This window comes from Kryptolebias marmoratus, linkage group LG15, assembly GCF_001649575.2.
Source record: "Kryptolebias marmoratus isolate JLee-2015 linkage group LG15, ASM164957v2, whole genome shotgun sequence".
Taxonomy (NCBI): Eukaryota; Metazoa; Chordata; class Actinopteri; order Cyprinodontiformes; family Rivulidae; genus Kryptolebias; species Kryptolebias marmoratus.
The window spans coordinates 18477246-18501959 of record NC_051444.1 but is presented as its reverse complement, the minus strand read 5'-3'; the positions used below and the strand labels follow the sequence as shown (position 1 = coordinate 18501959).

General features: G+C 42.4%; 2 protein-coding genes across 3 annotated transcripts in view; both read right to left on the bottom strand.

The window, feature by feature from the left end:
- glo1 (glyoxalase 1) overlaps positions 1-3548 on the bottom strand; it is a 7546-nt gene extending 3998 nt beyond the window's left edge. The window contains exons 1-2 of the mRNA XM_017425865.3: positions 3377-3548; positions 1579-1661 (exon numbers count right to left, since the gene is read on the bottom strand). Of these exons, the coding sequence (XP_017281354.1) occupies positions 1579-1661; positions 3377-3445 (152 nt within the window). The 5' untranslated portion in view covers positions 3446-3548. The remainder of the gene's footprint in view (positions 1-1578; positions 1662-3376) is intronic.
- Positions 3549-4007: 459 nt separating this feature from the next.
- Positions 4008-24405, bottom strand: eprs1 (glutamyl-prolyl-tRNA synthetase 1). 2 transcript variants are annotated; one of them, XM_017425875.3, is made up of 35 exons: positions 24235-24405; positions 22868-22952; positions 22655-22754; positions 22406-22562; positions 22153-22289; positions 21786-21880; positions 21568-21694; positions 21226-21418; positions 20757-20928; positions 19891-20124; positions 19709-19793; positions 19425-19484; positions 14953-15063; positions 13814-13950; positions 13524-13731; positions 13207-13319; positions 12998-13115; positions 12416-12619; positions 12163-12330; positions 11638-11868; positions 11076-11306; positions 10742-10963; positions 10320-10585; positions 8501-8552; positions 8208-8417; positions 7747-7819; positions 7541-7620; positions 7332-7433; positions 7089-7244; positions 6177-6374; positions 5898-6071; positions 5566-5726; positions 5169-5247; positions 5019-5083; positions 4008-4893 (listed from the first exon to the last, which is right to left on the bottom strand). In XM_017425875.3, the coding sequence occupies exons 1-35, from the start codon at positions 24275-24277 to the stop codon at positions 4743-4745; spliced, it is 4998 nt and encodes a 1665-aa protein (XP_017281364.1). In that variant the 5' UTR covers positions 24278-24405; the 3' UTR covers positions 4008-4742. The 2 variants fall into 2 exon arrangements, with proteins under 2 accessions (XP_017281364.1, XP_017281365.1); XM_017425876.3 differs by lacking the exon at positions 11638-11868.
- Positions 24406-24714: the final 309 nt, after the last annotated feature.

The window sequence follows — 24714 nt, the reverse complement described above, 5'->3', positions numbered from 1 at the left end:
CTCCTCCAGGCAAGTAGTGAAGGCATTGAGAGAGAATGGTGATGATGATGCTCCAATTCTAATGTAGAGTTGTATATCGTCGGCATAGCAGTGAAAAGAGATGTTATGTCGATTAATAATTTGACCCAAAGGCAGCATATAGAGGGAAAACAGCAGGGGCCCTAATACTGACCCCTGTGGGACACCACAGGAGACAGAGACAGCCTGGGACTTGGCCTTACCAAGGCTAACACATTCCAGCCGATTAGAGAGAAAAGATGTAAACCAGTCCAGAACAGTGTCACAGAGACCGACCTCCACATGAAGACGGTGTAGTAGGATGTTATGGTCCACAGTGTCAAAGGCTGCAGTTAGGTCAAGGAGAACAAGGAGAGATGTAAACCCAGCATCAGCTGCCAAGAGGATGTCATTAGTAACTCTCAGCAAAGCGGTCTCAGTGCTGTGAGCAGAACGAAACCCAGACTGAAATTTCTCGTATAGAGAGTTTTTTTCTAGATGAAGCTGCAGCTGAGCGGCAACAGCTTTTTCCAGCACTTTTGACAGAAAAGGAAGATGTGAAATTGGGCGATAATTGGAAAGAATATCTGGATTCAGGGTAGATTTCTTTAGAAGAGGTTTATTGACAGCTGTTTTAAGAGGCAGTGGAACATAACAAGATTTCAGTGATTTGTTTATTATTTGTGTGACTATGGCATTGGTTGCATGAGCCAGGGTCAGCCAGCGCCTCCTGGGCGTGTTTCACCCCCATGAATAGGATGCAGAGGGGATGGGGATCCTTCCCAAAGATGGTGGGTCTGCAGGAGGCTGGGCAAGGACGGGACACAACATCCTTTGTCTTGCTGCTGCCCATTTTCCCCTGAGTGGAACCGGTGGTAGCCATTTAGCTAGCACACAGCCTTGACAGCTTGAGGTAGCAAAAAACAGCAATAGGATCTAAATATAAAAAGGAAGTCCACCACAGTGCAAAAGAAACCCACCACTTTTGAACTTTTCCTAACAAAACAATGAAACAACAGGTCAAACCACCCTAAAAAAAACACATTCAGGACTAACCTTGAAGGCTGAGTTGACGAACAGTTAAATGAGTGATCCAGGCTTGGACAGCTGGAGCACCATACTGATACTGATATTCACTTAGAAGAAAGCGAGAATGCCAAGAGTAAGGCAGGGGTGCTTATAAAGTGGGACAGCACCCCTGTGCCAAGCGTGTATTGGTCTGTCAGAGAGAGGCTCGGTGGTGTTGGAGCTTCCACAACCGACCACACCTGAAGGCTCTTCCCTTAGTGAGATACTGAGCAAAGTTTGAAAAAACTGCTCACAAAACCTGTTTTATGTTGAGGAACAGATCACATACAGAGAAAAACTGGATAAAGCAGACATTTTGTCTAAATCTATTTTTTTTTAAATTCTCCATTCCCAAGTGAATTGTTTCTGTGATTTGTTTTTTTTTTCCTTCTTTACTCAACTTTCATGGAAGCCTCCTCCTCCTCTTCTTACTTCTGGTTGTTTTAACCTGACTGTTATTCTAAAAAAACACAGATGCAGACTGAACTGAAACACACACACACACACACTCACGTCATGCCGAGGATTCTGGTGTAGAAATCCAGAGATTTAACCGGATCTTTCACCCTCAGCATGGTCTGCTGCATCATGAAATCCTGAAACAAAGACACACAAGACACGAGCGCTTTTACAAACACGGACACACAGTGGGTACAACAATCCCAGTGAGTCAAAGTGTGACTGTTGGTAGGTGTTGCCTACAGGTGTGGTACAAGAGCGGAGCTTTGGGTTGCTTGGCGACAGAGCTTACAACACAAGTCAGTCTGCAACGACGGTGAATATTTTCTACTATCGGTGGCAAATGACTATCTCTGCATGAACTCTCATATCGAACTACTGTCCAACTTTAAAAGGCGCACACACACACGTATATTCCTGTTATTAAGAACATATTGCAGCATCTAAAGAGACTGATATCTCAATAACTCTCACATAAAATAACACTAGAAACTGTAAAAACAAGACCCATTCAATTACAACATTGTTGAATATTGCATGACGATATCAGTTGCAATAAATCTACATTTTCCTCTCTCCTCTCTTTCCTTGCTCCCAACACACTGTGTGCCATTTAGCATCTCAGCCACTAACATCTAAATCGATCGTGGCAGTCAAGGGTAGTAAGAGTCCCTTAAAGATCAAGATCTATTATATCCTTGCACTGGAACGCCTCTTCACGAAGATGATCCTTCGTTCGCTTCACTTCCACGAAGCCAATTCAAATTTGATCCTGGGTCAAAAAAAGGGGGTTTCAGCAAAACACAAAGTTGTTCCTGTGGCATGAAATACATACAGACCTGTTTGGATGACGTTCTGTTAACTTCCCCTACATTTAACACAAACATGTTTTACCTGTCACGTCAAATTGCTGCTCAAAAAAGCGAACAATTGGACGCCGCTTGTATATCAAATTTGCAAGTCATTCAGTGTTCAGATTGGATAAACGTACCAAAACTAATGGAGTGCACGCTCTGTCTAACCACAAAGTCTGCCTTAGATTTTGTGCTCTAGTTTCTCTTTAAAGTGCACAAAAAGCCCACTATGAGGGTTTGTTCATTTCACAGATGGGTGCCATCTCTGTGTCTGGAGACAGTCCTAATACCCCATACCTCAAAATGTCATGGTGAATTTTAAGTCATTTCAATTCACATCAAGTCCTCTTAGCTGCATGTAAATGTGACACACTGCAGCTTTGTTATCAAGCAGAATAAAACTAACTTTTTGCTATTGTTCCTGAGGTGCTGTGCACTACTTTGCCAATAATGAAGACATCTTTGAAACTTGTGAGGCTGTCAAACAAAGTGCAGCAACACACACACACACACGTCAGCTGCCTGAAAGTCTTATTTATGCTTTTACTCAAGCTGAACAGGACAGGCGCAGGACAAGTCTTCATCCTTTCCTGGCGTGCAGGGACTTCTCTCAGCCCGGCCCTCTGCTCTGACTGCACCTCCCGCAAACACAAACTTTCTGCTGCCTAAGAAGAGCGGCTATTTCCTTGCAGACAGACTCGTTCCGCACGTTTTCGACGTCTGAGCTTTTTCCACCACCCCGCCAACCTCTTTTTTTTAGCCACTCGACAACTAAGCTAACCTAAATCAAGCTCGACCCGTTCCGGTTGAAATATATTCACAGCAGCCGTCGAAATAAACCGAATCCCCCTCTCCGCCGCCGACAAAAGATAGCCCCGCGTCGCGTGAAGGAATCTGTCCGACAATGGACTCAAGTCGAACAGCAGGTTGCCCTGCGGTGGAGTCGAAGCTGGCCTGTCTGGTGTTAAGTTTTGGTCCAACGAAAAGTGAAACACTACCTTAGTTACAGGGTCTCCGTCTTTACAAGCTGCTGCTACCGACTCGTCCGAGAGGCCTTTGTCGCTCATTTTTGTTTTTGGATTATTTTTCTTTCCGTAAAAAGACGTTTAGAGCAACACAGCAGCTTCCCTGAACTGACAGCTCGGACTGGAAAAGGAGGAATTCCGCGACGGAAGTTGCGAAGGATATCACTTCCGGTGTGGGATTTTCCAAAATAAAAGACACACCGATCGCTGATAAGACGGGAGCAGGAATCCTAAAACTGATGCTAAAATAGATATTGATTTCAATTGGATTTTACTACACTCTACGAGACAAGTGCTTATTAGCCAGAACACGTCTGGCTGAAAATTATCTCCAGAGAATTAATTTTTTCCTAAATCTGTAAATATTTGGACTTCTGATGTCAAGTTAAAAGCTGTATTTCACAGCTTTTTACACAGCAAGGAAAAGTATATATATACATTTTTTTTTTCGTAAAATAATTTAAAATGGTGTGCAGATACGACTTTGTGATTTTTAAAAAAATTACTGAAACCATCCTGGAGCACTAGAAGAGTTGATGTGAGCACGTCAGGGCCTAAAAGCATCTTGGGTCACGTTTTCAAACAAACTCGTCAGAACTCACAGTAGTTTTCCATGTTGACTGCTTTATTATACACAGGCAGCAAAGGTATTTTGTGGAACAGAGGTGACAGGAGGCTTCATTACTGACTTAACTATAAAAAGTGCCTTACAACAGATATACGTTACGAACCACACTGAGATGACAAAGATGTAACTTTTACACTCTCACTCTAAGCCTGAGTATCCACAGAGTTTGTGAGGCAGTTTGGCTCCAAATGACAGAACTGGTGGCAGGCAAACAGTACTTTTCCTCAGTAACTAATATAGGAAATAATAAGAAATAATTTTATTACTAATTGTTCTTTATTAGTTTTCCAGATTTTTAAAAAAGCTCTGACTCACTTCATTTATAAATAATGACTCAAAGCTATGACACCAAATGTATTTAGGATTCCAGGATATTCCTTATTAGATATTAGAAACCTTAGATATTAGATTAGACATTTCCGTCTCTGTTTAGGCAGGGACATGGACTGCCTTTGAATAGAAATTAGCTATTTGAGGGCAGATATGATTACAGAAGTTTACAGTCTCTCTCTTGAATTCCTTTCAATCATTATACAACAGTGCTAACGTAAAAGAAACAAAAAAATATAAAAGACATTTTCGTTTTGAAGCCCACAAGTTAGTTACCCTTTTTTTTAGCTTAAACGCCCACATAAGATTAGGAATCAGACAGGTTGGAGGAGGTGGGAAAGCCCTTTTCTACAGCAATGGCTGGTCTCAGGAAGCAGGTCTTCAGTAGCTGCGTCCAAACAGAGTATAATACTGAGCAGGCTCCTTGCCGCTGATGCACATCTGACCGGGCTGCAGGGTCTTCAGGGGAGAGAAGGGGATGCAGAGACCCTTGGCTCCCATGGATGGAGCTCCAGGCTCCAGGTCCTGGTCCCTACAGGAGAGAAAAAAAGCACAATTTATTTTATTTTACTGTGGCTGAATTGACCCTGCTAAAACTACAAAATGAAGCTAAATCTGGATTGGATTGGAAGGTCTTTCTAGTTAATTTGGACGTACCTGGTGGTAATTTTCTTAATCCAGTCCTCGCATTCGATTTGACCACAGAACGGGATCTGAACAATCTATCGAGGAAGACAAATGTGTCACTGATTATTTCCTCTGCTGAGGAAAGCGGTGTAATGTCTGCGTCGTAGTTTGGTAACTCACTCTGCCCTGGTCCAAGTCTTTCTGGAACTTTTCCATCGTGTCTGCAGCCACCATGTGACTCTTCAGGTCATCTGAAGCTCTGAAAAAAAAAAAAAAAACACATTAAAGACTTTTTCATTAAGTGTTTCTTATAGATATTATAAATTCATTTCTCCAAGCTTGAATATATTATTTCTATTGTCACTTTGTCCCTGGTTGGTCCTTTGTGCCTCTCTAACACCTTGTGTTGATGTTCTACATCATATAGCAGGAGAATCAAGCAATTTTCACAACTTGTTTATCATCATCTCAAAATCTGACACTCATTTTAAAATGCCATCGTGCTGAAATGCTGATGTGCTGTTTTTCCTTTAAGGTTTCAGTGTTTGCTCTGTGTAAGTGTAGCTGTCTGTCTTACTTCTTGTACAAGCTGTTCTGGATGTCCTCCAACATGACGACCAGCTTCTTCTCCACATCAGCCTCTGGGATTATCACCTTTGCTCCCGAGTCTCTCCTCACTGCGACACACTGCTTCTGCTGCATGTCTTTGGGGCCCACTTCCAGACGGATCGGGACTCCCTGTATGAGAGAAGCGGGATAAATTACCCTAGTCTACTCTGATGCTTATTCTTGTAATCATTTTATTCCTGACTAATGACTAGATTTAACCCCCCCTCCCTCCCTACAGTTAATACTTTATTCCAAATAAAAACACCAATTACACAGTTATTATTAAATAATATAAATGACCTTTAGCTCCCAGTGGTTGAACTTCCACCCTGGGGAGTAGTTGTCTCGGAAGTCAGTCTTCACCCTAATGCCAGCACCCAGCAGCCTGCTCAGGTACTTGGAGCACTGGGCCAACAGTGCCTCCTTCTCCTCTTCTGGCAGGGAAGCAGTGATTCCACATGGGATGATGACAACCTGTGAAAAGACAGTTTTATTTGTACACTACTGCTAATGTGGTAAAAAAAAAAAAAAAAAAGGCATTGTGCCTAATGAATGAACTCTGAGAGTCTGATCGTCCACCTGCAGGCAGGCCACTCTGGGCGGGAGCACGAGGCCCATGTTGTCTCCGTGGACCATGGTGAGGACACCGATGGTCCTGGTTGTGATGCCCCAGGAGTTCTGGAAAGCCAGCTGCTTCTCACCGGGCTTCTTGGGATCCTCAAACACAATCTCAAACATCTTGGAGAAGTTCTGACCCAGATGGTGGGATGTAGCACCCTGAGAAGGCGGAATCAAATTTATAAAAACTTTATTAATACACTAAATAAATGACACTGGTGCGGAATTAATACTGGTAAAATAAAATAAAAAAGTATAACAGACATGAGTAAATAGAGATTTTAAAAAGTAATAGCATTATGTTGTTTAAATGAGCTGAAGAAGTTGAAGAAACTTATGCTCAGTGTGCAGAATCTGTCTGCATTTATAGACTTAAAAGTGATTTTAAAAAGAGACAACAGATTCTGGAATAAGTTCCTGCAGCTTGGTTTCTGACAGGTATAATAATGCACTTTTGATATTCCTGCTGCTTCCTATTCAATGCTCCATTCTTATTCCCTTTATTTGTCATAGATTGCACTCTTCTCATGATGTTTGAGGAGAGAAATGGCTCAACTTTCTTCCTTTGCATCCTCCATTTTCATCCTGCTTAACACCTACATTGTTTCATCTTCCACTGGATCTTTTTCTGGGTAGCAGATGGCTTTAATGCAGCTCAGTCAGCTGATCCTGCATGTGAACAACTCTCCTGTTAACAGGCGTGCTCATCAGAACAGATGTTGAAAAGTGCCATTTTCAACATTGCTTTAAACATGAATTTGTATATCTCCACTGCAGCTTCATCTATTTTTTTTCACCTTTTTGTGTGTGATTTTATTTGGATTTAAGCAACGTTTATAGATTCTGATAAATGAAGAGGTTCAGAGTATTGACCTGAATGGCTCGGCCGCTGGCAGAGATATACGCCTCCACGGTGGTTGTGTAATCTCCTCCAGCGAACTTCTCCTTCTCCGTCTTCCTGCCCTTCACCACAGGGATGGCCATCAGCTCTTCGTACACCCTGGCATACAGATCCAGAATCTGCAGCACCTACACATGCGGAGCACAAAGCAGGACTGGTCGCACCTTTGTCCGTCTTTTACACAGAGACTGAGGCGGTTCTGTCAGGTCTGTTACCTCCTCGGCTGCCTCCTCCTTCGTAGCAAAAGCTGTGTGTCCCTCCTGCCACAGAAACTCCCGAGTCCTCAGGAAGGGCTGGGGGTGTTTGAACTCCCATCTCTGAAAGGAGGCGCGGACGAGAGGTGGTTACAAGAGAGGCAAGAAGCCAGCGCAGAAGCAAACTTGTAACCGACATGTAACAGGTGAGGCACGATGCGTTTACTGACCACAACGTTACACCACTGGTTGAGTTTGATTGGCAAGTCTCTGTGGGACTGGACCCATTTAGCGTAGGCTGGATACATCACTGAAGACACAGAAAAACAAAACAAATCTGTAAAAATCAATCAACACATGCTGCACAGTTCAAAAATGTTCATTGTTTCGATCTTCTGGTCAGATTCCACCAAGGAGGACCAGTTTTTTTCCTGACCTGTCTCACTGGTGGGTCTGACAGCGATGGGCTCGGCAAGCTCAGTCTTCCCCGAGCGAGTCACCCAGGCAACCTGGAACCAGGAGACGCCACCGATGATTGTTTTATTTACTTTAATGTACATTTCCAGCTCTGAAGTTCTATCCTGAGGTTGTACATAGTCTCTTTGACTGTTTTTTTAACACCACCTTCATGCAGTTCTTCACATTTGGATTATCTCTCACACAAAACCTTTCCTGAAGAGAAACCTAATTGGTTGATTTCACTTTCAAGGTACATTTTTATATACAGTTAATTTAAATTTTACAGACATTAAAAGTGAAATAGAATACATAAAATAAAGCTTTGAGGAATCCTGTTTAGCCTCCTTCAACACATCGTTACTTATTGTTCTGAAATCTACATTTTCCTATTTATTTAATTTTAAAATGAGAAAAACACTTGGATTTTTTTTTTTTTACCTCAGGAGCAAAGTCTGCAATGTGGGACTTCTCCTTCTCTAGGGCGGCCTGAGAGACGAACATGGGGAAGTAGCAGTTCTCCACCCCGAGTTTCTTAATTTCTTTGTCGAAGAAGTCTTTGATGGCCTCCCAGATGGAGTAGGACCAGGGCCGCAGCACGTAACAGCCGCTCACATCGTAGTACTCGATCATCTCTGCTTTAGTGATGACCTGAAAGGCAAGACAATGGGAAGCGTCGCACAGCTTGAACGCTGAAACACAAGAGGAAGGCATCTGGAGTGATGGAGACTCACCTGGGAGTACCAGTCGGCGAGGTTCTCCTCTTTCTTAGCCTCCAAACCCAACCTGACAGGAGGCACACAGGAGAGTTACTCTGAGGCCAACCACAATATAACCAGAAAAGCAGATCCTATTCAGAATAAATGAATAGCAGTACAAATTTTACTTTAGTGTTACATCATTTCAGTTTTGCAGAAAAACAAAAATCAAGATGCAGGATTTGAAGATAAAGGAGTAAAAAAAAAAATAGCACTTTCCATTTTAGTTTATTATTCCACTCAAAGCAAGTTAGTTTAAAGCTGCAAACTGATCATACAAAACTGTATAAATGATCCTTTTTGGACAGCTATTAGTTGGGACTGTTTCATGTATATTTGAGGAACAAAAGTTATTTTCTGTACTTTTCACATTTTCGAAACAACAAAATATTCACATCAAAACCCCTCTTTTTTTAAATCAAGTCTTTGAATGATGGTTTGAAACTCATGCTAACACGCTCACCAGGACATTATTTAAACTCTGATGCTGTGCAGGTGGAATATTCAGCAAAACCAACATCTCAGTTTAATGTGTTAGCATGCTAACATTAGCCGATTAGCAGCTGGCAGAATGCGCTGGGGCTGGTGGGAATGTCGGCGTGGATGGTCGTTCAGTAACATGCAGCTCAAAGTCAGATTCGGGTGTTGCTGGTGGCGCCAAAAGGAATGTCAGCTGAAACTACGATAGTGTGTGAAACGAGCCCTGTTTTTCCACTCCTCCTAACTGAGCATCTGACACACAGTTCTGAGGACGCACAGTCGAAGTCTAACTACAAATAAAATGGCTGACCAAATCACACATAGCTTGTAAGGAGCAACTCTGGACAAAACTTTAAAAATATGTGCATAAATTCTGTAATAATTCTAAAATAAACCATCATAAAAACCTTACAAATAAAAAATGTTGTCGTCATGTTACTAAGAGTAAAAGTCAGAAAACCAGAATCTATAAGATTATACACCTGGGAATTATCAGTGTTAAAGATATTTCTGTACAGATATTTCACTGTGAACCAACAATGTCAATCCCTGAGCCATGCCAGGCCTAAGAAAACAAATACACACATTTAGCAGTGCAGTGACAACAAAACTTGAAACGCCCAATGCCAGGGCTGACGGCAGCCAACAAGCAAAAATAGTGCAAACAAAAACCACATCGACCAGTCAGACTCACCATATTGAATATAAAAACTCTTCTTCTGTCTTTAAAGCACAGCAGTGGACGATTATCCAACCAAATGATCCATCTTCTGTGTCCACATCAACATTCTCAAGTACCAAACGTGCCCGTGTTTTAGCACCGCATCAATACAGACAACTCCTGCTAAACTACAGGTGTGGTAAAATAATAAATTAACATGTTGACTTCTCGATCCTTTTCAGAAGAGGTTTTACTAAAAGGAAGTTTCCACCTGAAGTCTGAGAAAGAGACTCAGTAAAGATGCCTTTTTATTGAAAGACATTTAAACTAGTTTCCCGGTAATTTCAGTAAACAAACAGCTGTAACGCAGCCGTCATCTGCAGAGCATTTCTGAGATTTTCCCCCTTACCTTACCAAACTTAACGCATTTCAAAAATGGGGATGTAACAGGATAAATCTGCACTTAGTGATGCAAAAAGCAGAACAACATTTTGTTCCTCAATGTTTATTCATATTTGACTTAAATTCACCGGTAACAGCTCTCCAATTCTGTTTTGTTTAAAACATAACATGTGGTGACAGAAAGCTAAGACAGGTAATCATTGTTTAGCTGTGCTCCTCCAGCTCTCCTTCCACCAGTCTTCATCCTCTCACCGTGTTTGTTTCTTTGGGCCTTGACCCTCTCCTGAGCCTCCTGCTCCTCCAGAAGCCTCCTTGCCTTGACCAGCCTTGTCTCCTTTCCCCTTCTTCCCTCCTCCTCCTCCTCCCTGTTTCTCAGACTTGTTCTCTCTCTCCTTGCGGTTTTTGTCCTCTCCTCCAGCAGCTCCAGCAGCACTCACTGGTTTGTAGTCCTCCCCAGTGAGAGACTTGTACTTGCTCTTCAGCTCCAGAAGAGTTTTCACGGCTTCATCCACCTGCTCCTACATCAAGACAACAGTGATCATTTTTCTCAAAACTAGCTGCAGTTAGGTCCGTGTGTGAACAGACCAGCTGATGTTCTTAACATTTTCTTATCACCTTCTGTCTGAGCTGCCGTGCATTAATTAAAATAAAACAACTTGTGATTGGTTCCTTACCTTAGCAGCTTTGTCTGTCTTCAGCTTCCTCACCAGCTCCCCCTGCTGGGCCACTTGTGAGAAAAGTTCCTGAGCCTGTGGAGGAGGACTGGACTGAGCAGAGGGAGCGCTGGCCTGGGTCTGTGCTGGAGCCTGAACACCAGGCTTGTAGTCCTGACCGGTCTGCTGTTTGTACTCTGCCTTCAGAGCCAGAAGCTGCTTCACTGCAGCGTCTATCTGATCCTGACGAACAGTTTAAAGAGAAACGTTCAGTCGAAGCAGCACTCGCAGGCGATTAACTACTGAATGCTGCAAAATAAAAACAAATCGAACAGGGAAAACTGGTAAAACTCACTTTAGGGGCTTTTTGAACCTTCAGTTTCCTGACCACCTCTCCTTGCTCAGCAACCCTCTCATAAAGGCCAGAGGCCGCGGGGGCAGCAGATGTAACAGGAGCAGGGCTGTCCTGGACTGGGGCAGGGCTCTTCTGGGCTGGAGCCGCTCCGGGTTTGTACTCCTGGCCTGTCGCCTGTTTGTATTCGACTTTCAGAGCAAGCAGCTGCTTCACGGCGGCATCGACCTGGTCCTGAAACAAACAAGGGTACTATTAAGTTCATTTGAAAATACTTTTGTATTCACGTGAACAGCTGACGATGTGGTAACGGCACAGCACAATCCCCCCCAAGAGGTTTAAACTCACAGCTGGAAAATAAACCTTTTCTAAGCGTTTTGCTCTGGTGTGGTTTTCAGTCATGATCGTGATTCACAGATTTATAGAAAAATCAGTTTCTATATAAATCCACCCATGATTTAGCCTCATAGCTGTGATTAGAAAAAAATAACTGACAGCAACATGTTCTTAAAGCGTGCTTCTAAATTTAAGTAAACTGTTAATTTAACAAACAGTGTTTGAATACCTTGGGGGCTTTTTCAGACTTGAGTTTCCTCACGACCTCCCCCTGTTGTGCAACACGCTCATATAGACCAGAGGAAGACGAAGAAGAAGAAGAAGAAGAAGAGGAGGGGGGAGCGGAAGGAGCTGAGGAGGAAGCAGGCGTGACCATCCCTGGTTTGTAATCCTGACCCGTAAGCTTTTTAAACTCCGCCTTGAGAGCGAGGAGCTGCTTCACCGCAGCATCGACCTGGTCCTGGTGCCAGTGACAAATTGTTTTACAGTGTTACTAAGAATCTGAGAAGAAACTCGACTGTCATGCGAATGGAAGAGGGAGATGAACGACGGCGGGAAAATTCATGCAGGGATAGAGCAGGAGGCGACGAGACAAGTGACTTGTGTTGCAGGACTGGACAAAAAATAAATAAATGTGGAAGACGAGCAGATAAATCTGTGTCATGCCATCGAACAAATAAGTGAACTTGGACGACAGAGGGGAATCACACGAACAGATGTGGACATGAGCGCAGACAAGAGAAACATCAAGTACCTTAGGTGCCTGCTCTGCTTTCAGTTTCCTGACCAGCTCACCCTGCTGAGAAACACGAGTGTACGGACACAAGGCGGCGGGAGCTGAAGGAGCTGGTGCGGCTGGTGCAGAAGTGGGAGGAGCCATTCCTGGTTTGTAGTCTACACCTGTCTGCTGCTTAAATTGAGCCTGCAAGAGAAAAGATGCAAAATTTAAATACATATTTCCACATATAACTATACACTTTCAGCTTCTTCAGCTGGAGCTGAGGTACCTTTAGAGAGAGCAGCTGCTGAACAGCTTTATCCACTTCCTCCTTGGAAGCTTTGGCAGTCTTTAGGTTGCGAACGGCTTCTCCTTGTGCTACAATGCTTGAGAACAGATCAGTTGCTGAGACAGGAGCAGAAGCGGAGCCGGGAGCCGGAGCTGGGGCCGGTGCTGGAGCAGAGGTGGGAGCAGCTTTGGTACTGGTGGCAGGCTGAAGTAATGCAGAAAAAAACAAAACAAGAATTGTAATTTTTTTTTACCAGTTATCAATTTCTTGCTCGTATCCAGTAACTTCCTAAAATACTGGCATGCAGTACATTTTATTTCTGTTTAAATAGTGAAACTCTCTTTGCTGCATCCACTTTCACTGCAAAACACAACAACAGGAAGAGCAATTTCAACCATTGATTAATCAGTTGTACTAAATTTAAGTCTAGACAAAGTTTTAAATGGCAAATACTGAGCTTTCTAATTGTTTCTGATTATAAATATGTCTTGAGGGAAGGGGTGAAAGACTGAACCTGAGCTCTGACAAAGAGTTTCAAGATGTTTGCATGTTTTTTTTCCCCACTCTCGCAGCAAAACTCACAGTGTTGCTGGAGGCCTGACTCTTGCTTTTGTCCTTGGATCCAGCAGTTGGCATCTCCTTGGTGTGTCCATCAGGGATATAAAACAGGACACACGGACTCTCCTTACAGCTGTTAGGACTGCAGACACAAACGCAGTTAGGAGCAGACCGTGGGACATTGGTGGAGGACCGCAGAGACAACGGTGTAACGTCGCTGAGCTGTCGTTCACCTGATTGGCTCGTAGGGCTGGTCGCAGATGTAGAAGCCCCGCCTCTGGAGCTGAATGATGTCCCCTTTCTTTAGGTTCTTCAGGCACGGATCGCCGAGCATCTTCTCTTCCGACTGGGAATAAGACAATCACAACACATTATTGAAATAAAAGGAGAGAATTTTGCACACAAATGTTCCAGGTGGTGTTTGGTTCAGAATAAGCGATGGTAATACAGTTTGGGGGCTCGTCCAGGATGCCGGAGCTAGGCACACTGAGGATACACACATGTTAAACATCACACGGTCCACACGGTCCACACAGACCACGATGCTCACCTTACTGTTTTTATTTATGTACTCTTTGAAGTCGTCGTCTTTGGTAATGACGGCTTTAGAGATGAGTGGCTGGAAGTTGACGCAGATTGTGGGCAGCAGTGGGGCCTTCTCCGTCTCAGCCAGCCACGTGATCTTCGCTGTCTTCTTGAAGTCTTTGTTGTCCAGGTTCAGGCGGGCCTCCATGGAGACCACCTTACCGTCAGCTCCTCTGTGGGTGAGAACGTGAGGAGGTGAGCAGGCACGGCGACACGACGCCGAATGAACGATGATGATCAGCTGATTAAACCTACTTGTTGATCTTGGTGATGATGAGATTTCCCCAGTTGATGAAAGTGACAGTCTCTCCCTCTGTGAACGTCTCGGCGTCGGCTCCTTCAACCAGAACTCTGGGTCCGTACCAAACCTCCTTCATCCCAATCTCTGCGTTCTGGACAGAGATAACAGCGACTATTGGTGATGTTCGTAACAATTACTGAAATAAACCGTGCTGCTGCAGACATCACGTCACATGAGGAGAAAAGATGCATTTCTCTTAAACAAGTCTCAGCTTAAATCGGACCACACCATCCTAAAATTATGCTACATTACACATTCTGGACAAACTACTACCCATTCATGTGAATGATGCTGGTTTTCAGCGTGGCATTTCTATATCAGTTATCAAAACCCGGCTTCTCAATAGATGCGCTGGCAACCAGGTTTTAATCAAGACTCTGTTAAGATTTGATTCCATATGAAATGCTATGATGTCTATGTGACTATTAACAAACAGCTTTCACAGCTGGCCTACAAATCATGTTAATATTGGTCATTTTTTTTTAAATAATCCGCCACTGGCTAAGCCTGAGCATGTTCAGCCCATTTCCTGGGCAGGAGCATGTGTGAGCAGAACAGTGACGTAGACAGTAAAAGTGTGAAACACAAGACATGAAGACGAGAAGGAAAAAGAAGATGAAGCAGCTGCTGCAACGACCAGCTCACTTCAGCGTGTTACAGTTCAGTTCAAGATGAAATGTTTACCTATATGTGTTTTTAAAGCAACTGTGGTAATTACTTGTTAATATTAACAGTAGTTCTTTTTGTCAGATTAAAAAAAAACATTTACTAAAAAAAAAGTAAAGACTCATTTGAATGTTGCCCATTGGCTGCCCTGATTTCTCAAGAAAGAAATACTTTAACCAATCAACCTTTTTCAATATAAAAATATGGAAGACCTCCAGAGAGCCCGGAGAACTACCGATCCAGACCACTTTAAAGGATCACAAACAAGTCTGACTGAATGTAAGTAAAATACAAAGAAACTGAAAGCAGCTGGAAACGTTTTCAGAATACTCTACATGTACCAGAGCATCCTGATCCAACACGCTGTTCTGAATGCAATCAGTATTAATGTCAGCTGAAGCAGTCAGCCACATTTAAACCCACTAACCTTAGGATGTTTGGCCACTTCCTTCATCTCCTCTGTTGCCTCCGAGATGGAAACTGGAACCACGTAGGAGCCGGACAGAGCCGTGTACCTGGGAGCTACCGGATCAATGACCTGACACACAGAAAGGAAGACACAAACGGGTTTATGAGAAACACGGAGAAACAGTCAGATACGCATCTGCAGATACTAAAATTTAGAAATGAAAGGACAAAGCAGGAAATGGTGGAAATTAAAATTTGTTTGAAATTGATATCAAAAAGAAAAGCTTTTAAAAAAAATAAAAAATAAGAGCAGCCCAGCTCAGAAAGTGCCAACTAAAAAAAAGTGAGCAACAGAAAACAAACCAAGCTGATCTCATGAGTGAATCATGTTTGTTTGCAGGTCAAGCTTTTATTCTGCTGCTGATTCAGTCACCTTCCACTTCCACTATTTTACCAGCCAGTCTCGACATTAATGATGGCTGAGTGAATTAAAGAAGATACTAAACAAACAGGTAGATAAAGAAAACCCAGGAGGGAAAATGTTGAACACACAGCAGGAAACATACAGGAGAATGTGTTCATAATTCAGATATGCTATTTAACACAGGCTGAATTAGAAGCAGACATACCAGAACTGAATCATCACGGCAGTCAGAGTCATTGTTTTTATTTGGTTTTTGATGTTTCTAATTAGGGCTGGGCAAAAATATCTAATGTACTTAATGAATGTACTGTGCATTGCTCTATACAACTATCAAGCATAGATTTTCACTAATGTTTTAGCCGTCTGCATTTAATTTACTGGGAGTTTAGTTGTTTTCTCTAAACTCTAACGATGTTTCACTCACAGCAGACAGAAAACTACTTCCTTTATTTAGAAAACTCCAAAGATTCTCCTGCAGGGATAGTGTTCATGCATCCGAAGAGAGGGGAAACGGGAAATAATGGGGAACAAAAGCCCAAGAACACTGAAAAAAAATAAAAAATACGCTCTGAGATGGTAGAATAATATACAAAACAACTGGCCTTTGCCTTTCATACAAAAGAATCTAATTAATGGGTCAAAGGATGGATTTGTTATTAATGCCATCATTAAATGGTAAGTCCTTCGGTCACTCTGCTAACTTTGTCTGGTTCCTGCTGTCTTGTAGCCTGGAACAGTGGTCATTATTCTTTTACATCATTTTATTAATCTCCTGCTGTATCCGCTTTATATTTCGCTGCTCTCTCTAATAACATGTATTGTAGTGTATTTAATAGGCTGTCGATCTAATTACTGGTCATTAAACCTGGGAGATGTTTGGCTCTCTGTGCCCTAATCCTGTGTGAGAGATGGTCATTTAGTTGGTTTGGTGTGTTTTGTTGTTATTCATTTGAATAAATTCATTTTGGTGTCACAAACCACAGAGATGAGGTGGGATTACCGGTCAGAAAGGTGTGTTCACCACAACATTATAGGGCTAAATTTAACAATGATACACAGATTTAAAAAAAAAAAAAACAACAAAAAAACAACTGATATTAGGTATTGCGATAAAACCCCTAGTATTGCAATATTAGTTTTAGGTTATATCGCCCATAATGCTAATTTCAAATAGTTATCAGTGACAGAATTCATGGTAAGACAGGAGGAAGCTCACACCAGGTAACCCAACCAGACCAACATGAGAATAATTATCCTACAGGGACAGAATTCATTCATCACAGAGCTTATCATTAATGTCAGTTTCTAAAATGAAATGTGCAGAAATCTGTAGTTTTCACAAAAACGACAATATGAGAAAAGATTAAAGGCTCATAATGAAAGATAAAGGTTGGGAACAGATGGAGGAAATGACGAGGAGGGGGAAATGATTGTCTGGGATAAATCTTTCGTTCCAATTACGTCAATATCCTGAGAATATTGTTCTCATTTGTTCTTGGAAAAGCTTGAAATTCAAAAAACAAAAACTCAAGAACCTAACATGCGCATTACAGAGTCTCACTCAAAAGCCAGGGCATTGTTTGATACCAGTTACTTTCTGAGCATTGATTTGGCTGGTAAAATACTGCAGGCTGTTGGTGGACTTTTAGGGAAACCAGCACGTGGCAAAAGCAGGATGGGTCAGAATGAGGAGGAGGAGGAGGAGGAGGAGGTGGTGGCGGAGAAGTACCTTCAGACAGCTAACTGGCAGCTTGGAAACAGAAGAGTGAGATGCCGTTGAATGTCAGGTACAAGGAGGGAGGAACAGAGTGAGGATAGAGGCAAAGACATTTACACAGAATGGACTGTTCACGGTTCTCCTGGGCCTGTTCTTCACACTTTGTCTCAGTCCAAAGATCGCCAAGTTCTCTGACTGAAGAGTCTTATGTTTTATCAACAACATGCGCAGCGAAATGGCAAAGTGAAATTATTCTTAGATGCCACCAAAGCAGCCCTTTTATACACAAAGAAGAAAAATGAAGAGGAAAGCAAAATTATATAAATAAATAACACTTCAATTTAGACCAATGAGAAGACTGAAAATCAACGTCAGAACTGTTCAAAGCTAAAGTACGCTGCATCTCCAATTTAGAACCAAACTCCAGCCCAAGAAGAAGTGAACATTTGATGCTGAAAACAAAAACTTCCAAATACAAAAAAACTTCAGCCACAAGTAATGCATTTGTTTGCAATCTTTATCACCATAAAAGGCAGGCGATCATGTTTGTCTGTCTGTTAGCAAATACCTTGTGAGCTACATGATAAAACTCCCAGAAAGTAATTATTGGATGTTCATCTATAACTGGATTCAAAAAGCCCGCCACAGCTAACCAACCTTATGAACCTTACAGATTCCGAGCTAAAATTTGTTGTGGTGTTACCCGAGTCACCTTCAACTCATACTCCATGATGGGGCAAAATATTTTGTTTAAAACTTTGGCATGCAAGGCAGCAGGCGATTCTCCAAGGAATGCTACTTTAATTACAACATATTTGCCTCAGCTTCTGATGAAAATTTTGTATTTTTATCTCTCAACCTTACAGAAATGCACACTTACTGACTTTGCCACGGTGGATTAGCTAAACATGCACATATGGTAATTTTTCCTCAGTCCGACTATGATTATGACGACAAAATAAGAAGCTCTTCAGTCTCCACCTGAATCTGTCACTGCCTATTACATGTCTACAACTCCTACAAAAGGCTGATATGAACATCTGAATAAAACTGAGCTCTGACTTGTTTATATAAAGTTTAACTGTTAGATTCAGCGTTTAGCCTGACTTTGGGATTGAGCAGAAACTGCCAGCAAAGAAAACCACAGAAGAAGCAGCACTGGTGTCCAGACAGTTAAAACTGGGTGCAAAAACAAACAAACGAACAAACAAAAAAAAACTGGTGAATGAGACGGCAGGTTAGCTAGTTCAGCTTCAGGTAGTAAGAGGAAGGCTGGGGAAGAGGTCACAGAAGAGGCAAACAAAAGGAGTTGGCAAATGAAGGAATGTCAGAGAAAACTAACAGCAAAGCAGGCAGAAGCCATGCTGGTCCTGAGGTCTGTGGGGCTTTCAGCCTGTCAGCTCCTTTAATGGTTCCTTTTTATACAGTACAGTTACACTTCCTGGTTGCTTCCCCAAGGCCTACAGAACACATTTTACATCTCAAAAACTAGAAAAGTCATTCATTCATCCAAATGGTCCACAGTTGTACTTTAATAAGTCTAAGGACTGCGTTATAATTTAGTGTCTCCACATTCCAGTTAAGTTTTTATTCTTGAAGCAGCTGTTTAAAAGGCAAACTGAAGAGAGGTTTCGTGGAAAGATTGAGAACAATGACAATCTTACCAGCCGCAGAAAGCTCTTTGAATGACCTCAGTTTGGAGGAACAGAACTGGATTAATGAGGTACCCTTCCACAGCGTATTTCTGACATCTTAAAACAACTTCAATCTTAGTGGTTCGTGCAAATGCCCGTATTTAAGCCTTTTCACCACAATCAGTTTGGCATTACACAATTATTCCAGCAGAAATATTATGATATTCCTGATAGAAGTGGCCCAGGATACACAGGAGGTGCTGCTACAGAACTCTGTGTAAATAATCGTGTTCTCAGAAACTGACGGTTTATGAAAAAACGTTTGCATGAAACCTCTGAGAGAGGAAATGTTTTAAAACATTGACATCAATCCACTTTGGTTCTGGTTCCTCAAAGAGCTATCTGCAGCAGGTAAAATATTAATTGCACATAACTTCAACTTGAAAGAACTGAACAATTAAACTGAACTATTTCAGGTTGGATCAAACTGGAGAACTGACAGACTACATCCACATACTGTACCGTAACCTACAGCCATGCTATTAGTGTGACTAAACATCATTTTGTTCAAACAGTAATAAAGTAACACAACAAATTAAAATAAAACCCATTGACCATTTATTTTATTTCTGTGTTTCTTTGTGCTGCTGCAGCAAAGCTGAACGTGCCGTCAACAAAAACTGGACAAAGTTTATGTTCAGAAACTGAGACCTTACCTTCTTATTAAAAGCCCAGATCTTGTCCCACTCCATGTTCACCACAGACCTCGATCCACCCTGAGGCAAACAGGATAAAATATAAAGTCAAACAACTCCAGTTAAGTCAGACTACAGCATCTTGTTAAATGTTACAAACATTTCAGGAGATGTGAGCAGATCTTAACATTTAAGTGCCTGTAAAAGGACCCAAGGTACTTTCAGATAAGACAGCATATCCTATCATCTGAATAAACCTGGTTCGGTAAGCACATTCCCTTTTTTATTACGATCGTGAAGCATACCTGAGCTGCTATGAATTGCTTCAAACCCTCCACAGTCATTCCTCTTCTCAGGACTCCTCTGACAGTAGGGAAGCGAGGGTCTTCCCTAGAAGATAAAACGGCACGGAGGTCAACGAGAAATATAAGCGGAGAACAAAACACCACATATTTGTGTCACACCCGATTAACCTAATTAAACCTACCACCCATCGACGTATCCCTGGTCGACGAACCAGGTGAGCTTCCTTTTTGACAGCACTGTGTTGTTGAGGTTCAGTCTGGCGTACTCCCAGATGTGGGGCTTTCTGAGACCCAGAGCATTGATGAACCAGTAGAACTGGTCGTCACGATCGTGGTACTCGGTGGTCCTAAGAGCGTGGGTAACACCCTCCAAACTGTCCACGATGGGGCAGGCAAAATCATACGTAGGGTACACGCTGAAAGAATGAAGAATATCATCACGATCTGAAAATGAGCAATCCTGAAATCGGTTTTGAGTGAATTTAAGAACTCCTACAGTGAACTCATGTCTAACCCTGAAGAACAACATTCTGTTTGATTTGGATATGGGTAACTTGGAGAAGCACACCCAGAACATAATACTGCCACCACCATGCTTCACTGTAGGATTTATATTAATAAGACCTATTAAAAGTGTTTGAAGTTTTGCCTAAAGACTTAAAGTTTAGCCTCTTGCCTATTAAAACCAAAGGCTCCTTTAAACGATCCTTAATGCCTCCAATCACTACAAACACAAAAAGTCCAACTTAGTAAGAAGGTTTTCAGCAGCAGCAAGACAAGTGAAAGTCTCACTCATAAGGATGGTGATGTAGGTTCTCGCAACAAGATTACGGGATGCTCCTTTACAGAAAAATCCCAATTCCTCACTCATCTAATTGGTCAAATTTGACAACCTGATTAGTTCTGCACATAGTTACCTGGATTCAAAAACTCCAAACTCAACTCACAGCGAAAGAATAATTTACAACCAGTTTTGGGACTACCTGAGTGTACATAAGTAAAAGTCTGAGGTCTAAGAATTGCTTCATCAAATGATTCATCACAGTACTTGTAGGTGGCTCCCGTGCGGGGGTGGGGGGTGTTCTTGCAGCGGTACAGGGTGGGGTCTCTCATGCAGCCGTTGTTGGAATTCATGTCGATCTTGGCTCTCATGCAGCACGTCTGACCGTACTCTGACCCGGCTTTCATCTCGGCCCACATCTTCATGTTCTGCTCCACAGCTACAGGAGAAAAGAACCAGAACACGGATGTTAGCGTTCATGCTGCCGCAGAAACTCCACTCCTCTCCTACATGTTTTAGATGAATTCTCGCTTTAAAACACTCGGTTCAAAGGGGTGACTTATAAATGTGCTTCTAAAGAACTTGGTGATTTGGTGAGGAGGAAATTAAACCATTTGAATAGAGGAAAACAACTAAAACTTTACAGGACAGTGGCCCTCGACACCTGGAGAGCGACTCTCCTGTTGCAGAGCTTCATTTTTCTCAGGTTTAGGACTGCGGCTTTTCATGAGCTTACTGTTGTTTCTGCATTTGGACTCGACGCGCTGCTCCCGCTCCTGCTTCATCTGCTCTGGAGGGGTGTCGTCGATGTAGGCTTTGCCCTCGGTGAGCAGCTTCTCGGCCAGACGCATGATGGTGGGAAAATGGTCACTGGTGTAGGTGAACTGGTCAGGTTTGATCTGGAGCATGGCAACATCTTCCAAGATCACCTGAGGTGAAATGAGCCCATGTTGGCAGCTTTTCTGGTATTTATTTTTTCTCCTTCTATCTGATCAACACAACTGTTATCATTCTTAACAAGATGTTAAGATGATAAGATGGAGTCACAAGGTTTTTATGTTCGGTGATAATACCAGACCTTCTCAAAGTCCTCCTTCTCCTTCTCAGGGTTGGTGTCATCAAAGCGCATGATGAGCTTGCCTTTAAATGTGACCTGGTAGTACTGGTTGAGCAGGGCAGCTTTTGCGTGGCCGATGTGAAGATATCTGCTCACAGAGAAACAGTAACACAGTTCCAGTTAAGGACAGGCGCTCAACTCCTTCTAAATTTAGCATTTTTGAAAAACCTCAGCCTTACCCGCTGGCCTCCGGGGGGAAACGAACCACCACTTTGCCCATCTCAGCTCCTGGCAATTCCACAAACTTCCCAACATCCTGCTTCTTCTCGTTTGACTACAACACACAAAAACAGTAACAGGAATGTTTCTTAGTTTCCACTGACATGTGGTTTAACTTTTAACATCACAGCTTGTTTCAGCACACTGATCACTAACAACAATCAGGAAAAAAAAAATCTTCATAGGTCAGTTTATTAGTTCCTAAATGGGGACAACACCAGGTTATATGATGTGTAAACATTATGAAACATTCATAAATATCTTTTATTTCTAATTCAATTAATGTAAGTGTTTCATGACTGTGTGTAAAACTGAAATAATACTCACACTGGATTTGTTCACTGGGGCCTTCTTGCTGGTGTATTTGTTCCCCACAGCAGAGAAGGGAACCTGTGAGTTCAGGAAAAAGAACCAGCGGCTGACGTGAGGAAAAGATTTGTCCTGGGTTGGCCAGTTACCAAGACCTGTGGAGCAAAGAAATACACCATCTGTAGCAATAAGGCTTACGTGTAGAACTACACAGACTCCCAAACTGCAAACAAATAAAAAGGGGGAAAAAAAAAAACTGGATGTGACCTACTCTTGAGAGAAGCCCAAACGGACAGGTCAGCCAGGGTGACGCCATGTCCAACCAGGAAGGTGCGCAGGGACAGGGCCCGGTCCAAGTCACCCAGCGCTCCCGTCAGATCGGGCTGATCGCACAGGCGCCGAGCGCTGAACTCCAGCCAGTGGTCCACCTGAGGACGCCGTTTAAAATAAAGCTCTGGGATTCAAACCGATTAAACAAACAAACAAACAAAAATCCTCAAGTGCGCTGAAATATACGCACCTCAGTCTGCTCCATCATGTTGGTTCCGTACAGGCCGAGGGCAGGAGCAACCCGGGCCAGGTAGCGGCAGATGGAGTTGGCATCGTTGAACTGGACTGAGCTGTGGAAAGAAAAGGAAACAAGTAAGGTGACCCCCTACTTATTAACACACACATACACGTGTTACAGAATGTCTCTGAAGCATCACAAAAAGAGGACAATTAGACCACTTACTCTGAGATGTGAAGCTTGGTGTCCTTGCCTTCCTCCACAGACACTTGCACGCTGCTCTTCACATGCTCTGCAGCAAGAAGGGCGCCTGCAGGTTCAAGGAAAGTGCTTCGATTATTTACACCCTCACAGAACATGACCGATTATGCATTACTGGATAAGAGCATCAGCAATGAGCTGAAAGCTAAGCGCACATTTATTTCACAGATGTGCTGTTGGCCAGTTTCATCGGCTTTCAACATGTCGAAACAGAAGTAATCCCGTTGACTTGGGCACAAATAGCAAAAAAAATGCAACATTAGGGTTCATTCTACTCAGAAAAGTTCACGTTGTTTAACAAAATTAAAGTGTGACAAAAAGCAACTATTTGTCTTTTAATCAGTTTCCTCATATTTCCTTCTGTGGTCACGTCCAATCAGTCAGTACAACCTTATTTTTGCGAGCAGACGGTTATAATTGGTTTATCTCTACAGAGCAAATGTTAATTTCAGAGATTGCCTAGCAGGTTATTACACTTTCCAGTTAGAGAGCAGGTGGAAGCAAAACCAAAGAGTGAAAATATGCAGATTCACCATGCATTGACTTACCCACGTTTCAAATGGCTTGCATCAGCCTGCACTTTTTTTAAATGCACACAAGAGGGCGCCGTGAGAGCCACTGTTAGGAATAACTAGCTTAGTCAAACACAAAACTTGATTTAACAATCACTGAAAAGATACGAAATGATGAAAATAACCAAATGAAACGAGACAAGGCGTCAGCTAATACGATTATTATGGCCATAAAATATTACACGTAAAGCGTATGGCAACCAGGTGCCAGCCAGGCTGAAACTGTGTGTCCCTCTGATTATTAATGTTTCATTTTCAAGTTCATTAGGGCTATTCATGTGTTAATTCAATGTGGATCCCACAGTGACAGTGAGAGGATTAAACATAACGTGCTTAATATACAAAAAGCAGAAATTTTGATAAATTGTACACGTGCTGTGATTTGTCGGTGCCACGACTGCAAGAAGCCGAGAAACAGTAATATTAGGAAACTAAATGCCGCAAATATTCCAACAAGTAAACAAGTCAACAACCGCTTTAAATCCCACAATTTTAAATAAATTTTAAAACTTTTACTTTTATTTGTTTGTTTGTTTTTTAGCATTTCGGTTATTTGTGCCAGTCTAAATAAAAAGTTAAAACAGTTTTGGGTATGACATATGTTAATTTTGGGGAAAGATAAATCGTTATTTGTGCACAATAAGCATAAAACCGGTTTGTTTTGATGACACGTAGCCATGCTAGCTGTCGGGCTGTCACCGAGGGCGCGTGCACGCTTCATGAAGCTGCCGTTCACTCGGACAGGGGAGAGAAACTCACCCAGAGGCGGGTTGTCTGTGTTGATGGTGAGATTTAAGGCCATGCTGCCGGATCCTGTCGGTTTGTAGAATCGTTTCACGAACAAGCAGTGAGGTGAACAAACATGAAAGAGCTCTCTCCACACCACACTAGCTGCTCCTTCTTCTTCCTCGTTTTCTTCTCGGCAGGCCGGACGCAGCGTCGGAGTACTGCTGCCCTCCACAGGTCATAATGAGAACTGCAGACATTTGTGTTATTGTTTATGTCCACTGTTTAGCTCACACACAAGATTAGCACCATACCATTTCAGGAAATTAAATGACTAAGATACTTTTGTGACTATACTCCTTTATTGTTCCTTTTTAAATGTTTTTTGTTGGTTTTTGGCTGAAGTAGCTACCTTGTTACCTTTGATCCACACATGAGCTCATACTAGCAGAAATCCCTTTCTGTATTCAAAAGGCCTGTTGTAAAGCCTGAGTAATGTTAACATTAGCTTTG

Bases quoted from the DNA above. Each gene is read 5' to 3' on its own strand.
- eprs1 (XM_017425875.3), bottom strand. From the start codon at position 24,277: ATGGCCTTAAATCTCACCATCAACACAGACAACCCGCCTCTGG. The intron at 22,953-24,234 runs GTGAGTTTCTCT...TTGAACCTGCAG, and splicing joins CACAGACAACCCGCCTCTGG to GCGCCCTTCTTGCTGCAGAG. The intron at 8,553-10,319 runs GTGAGAGGATGA...GCCTCCTGTCAG, and splicing joins GGCCCAAAGAAACAAACACG to GTTGGGTTTGGAGGCTAAGA.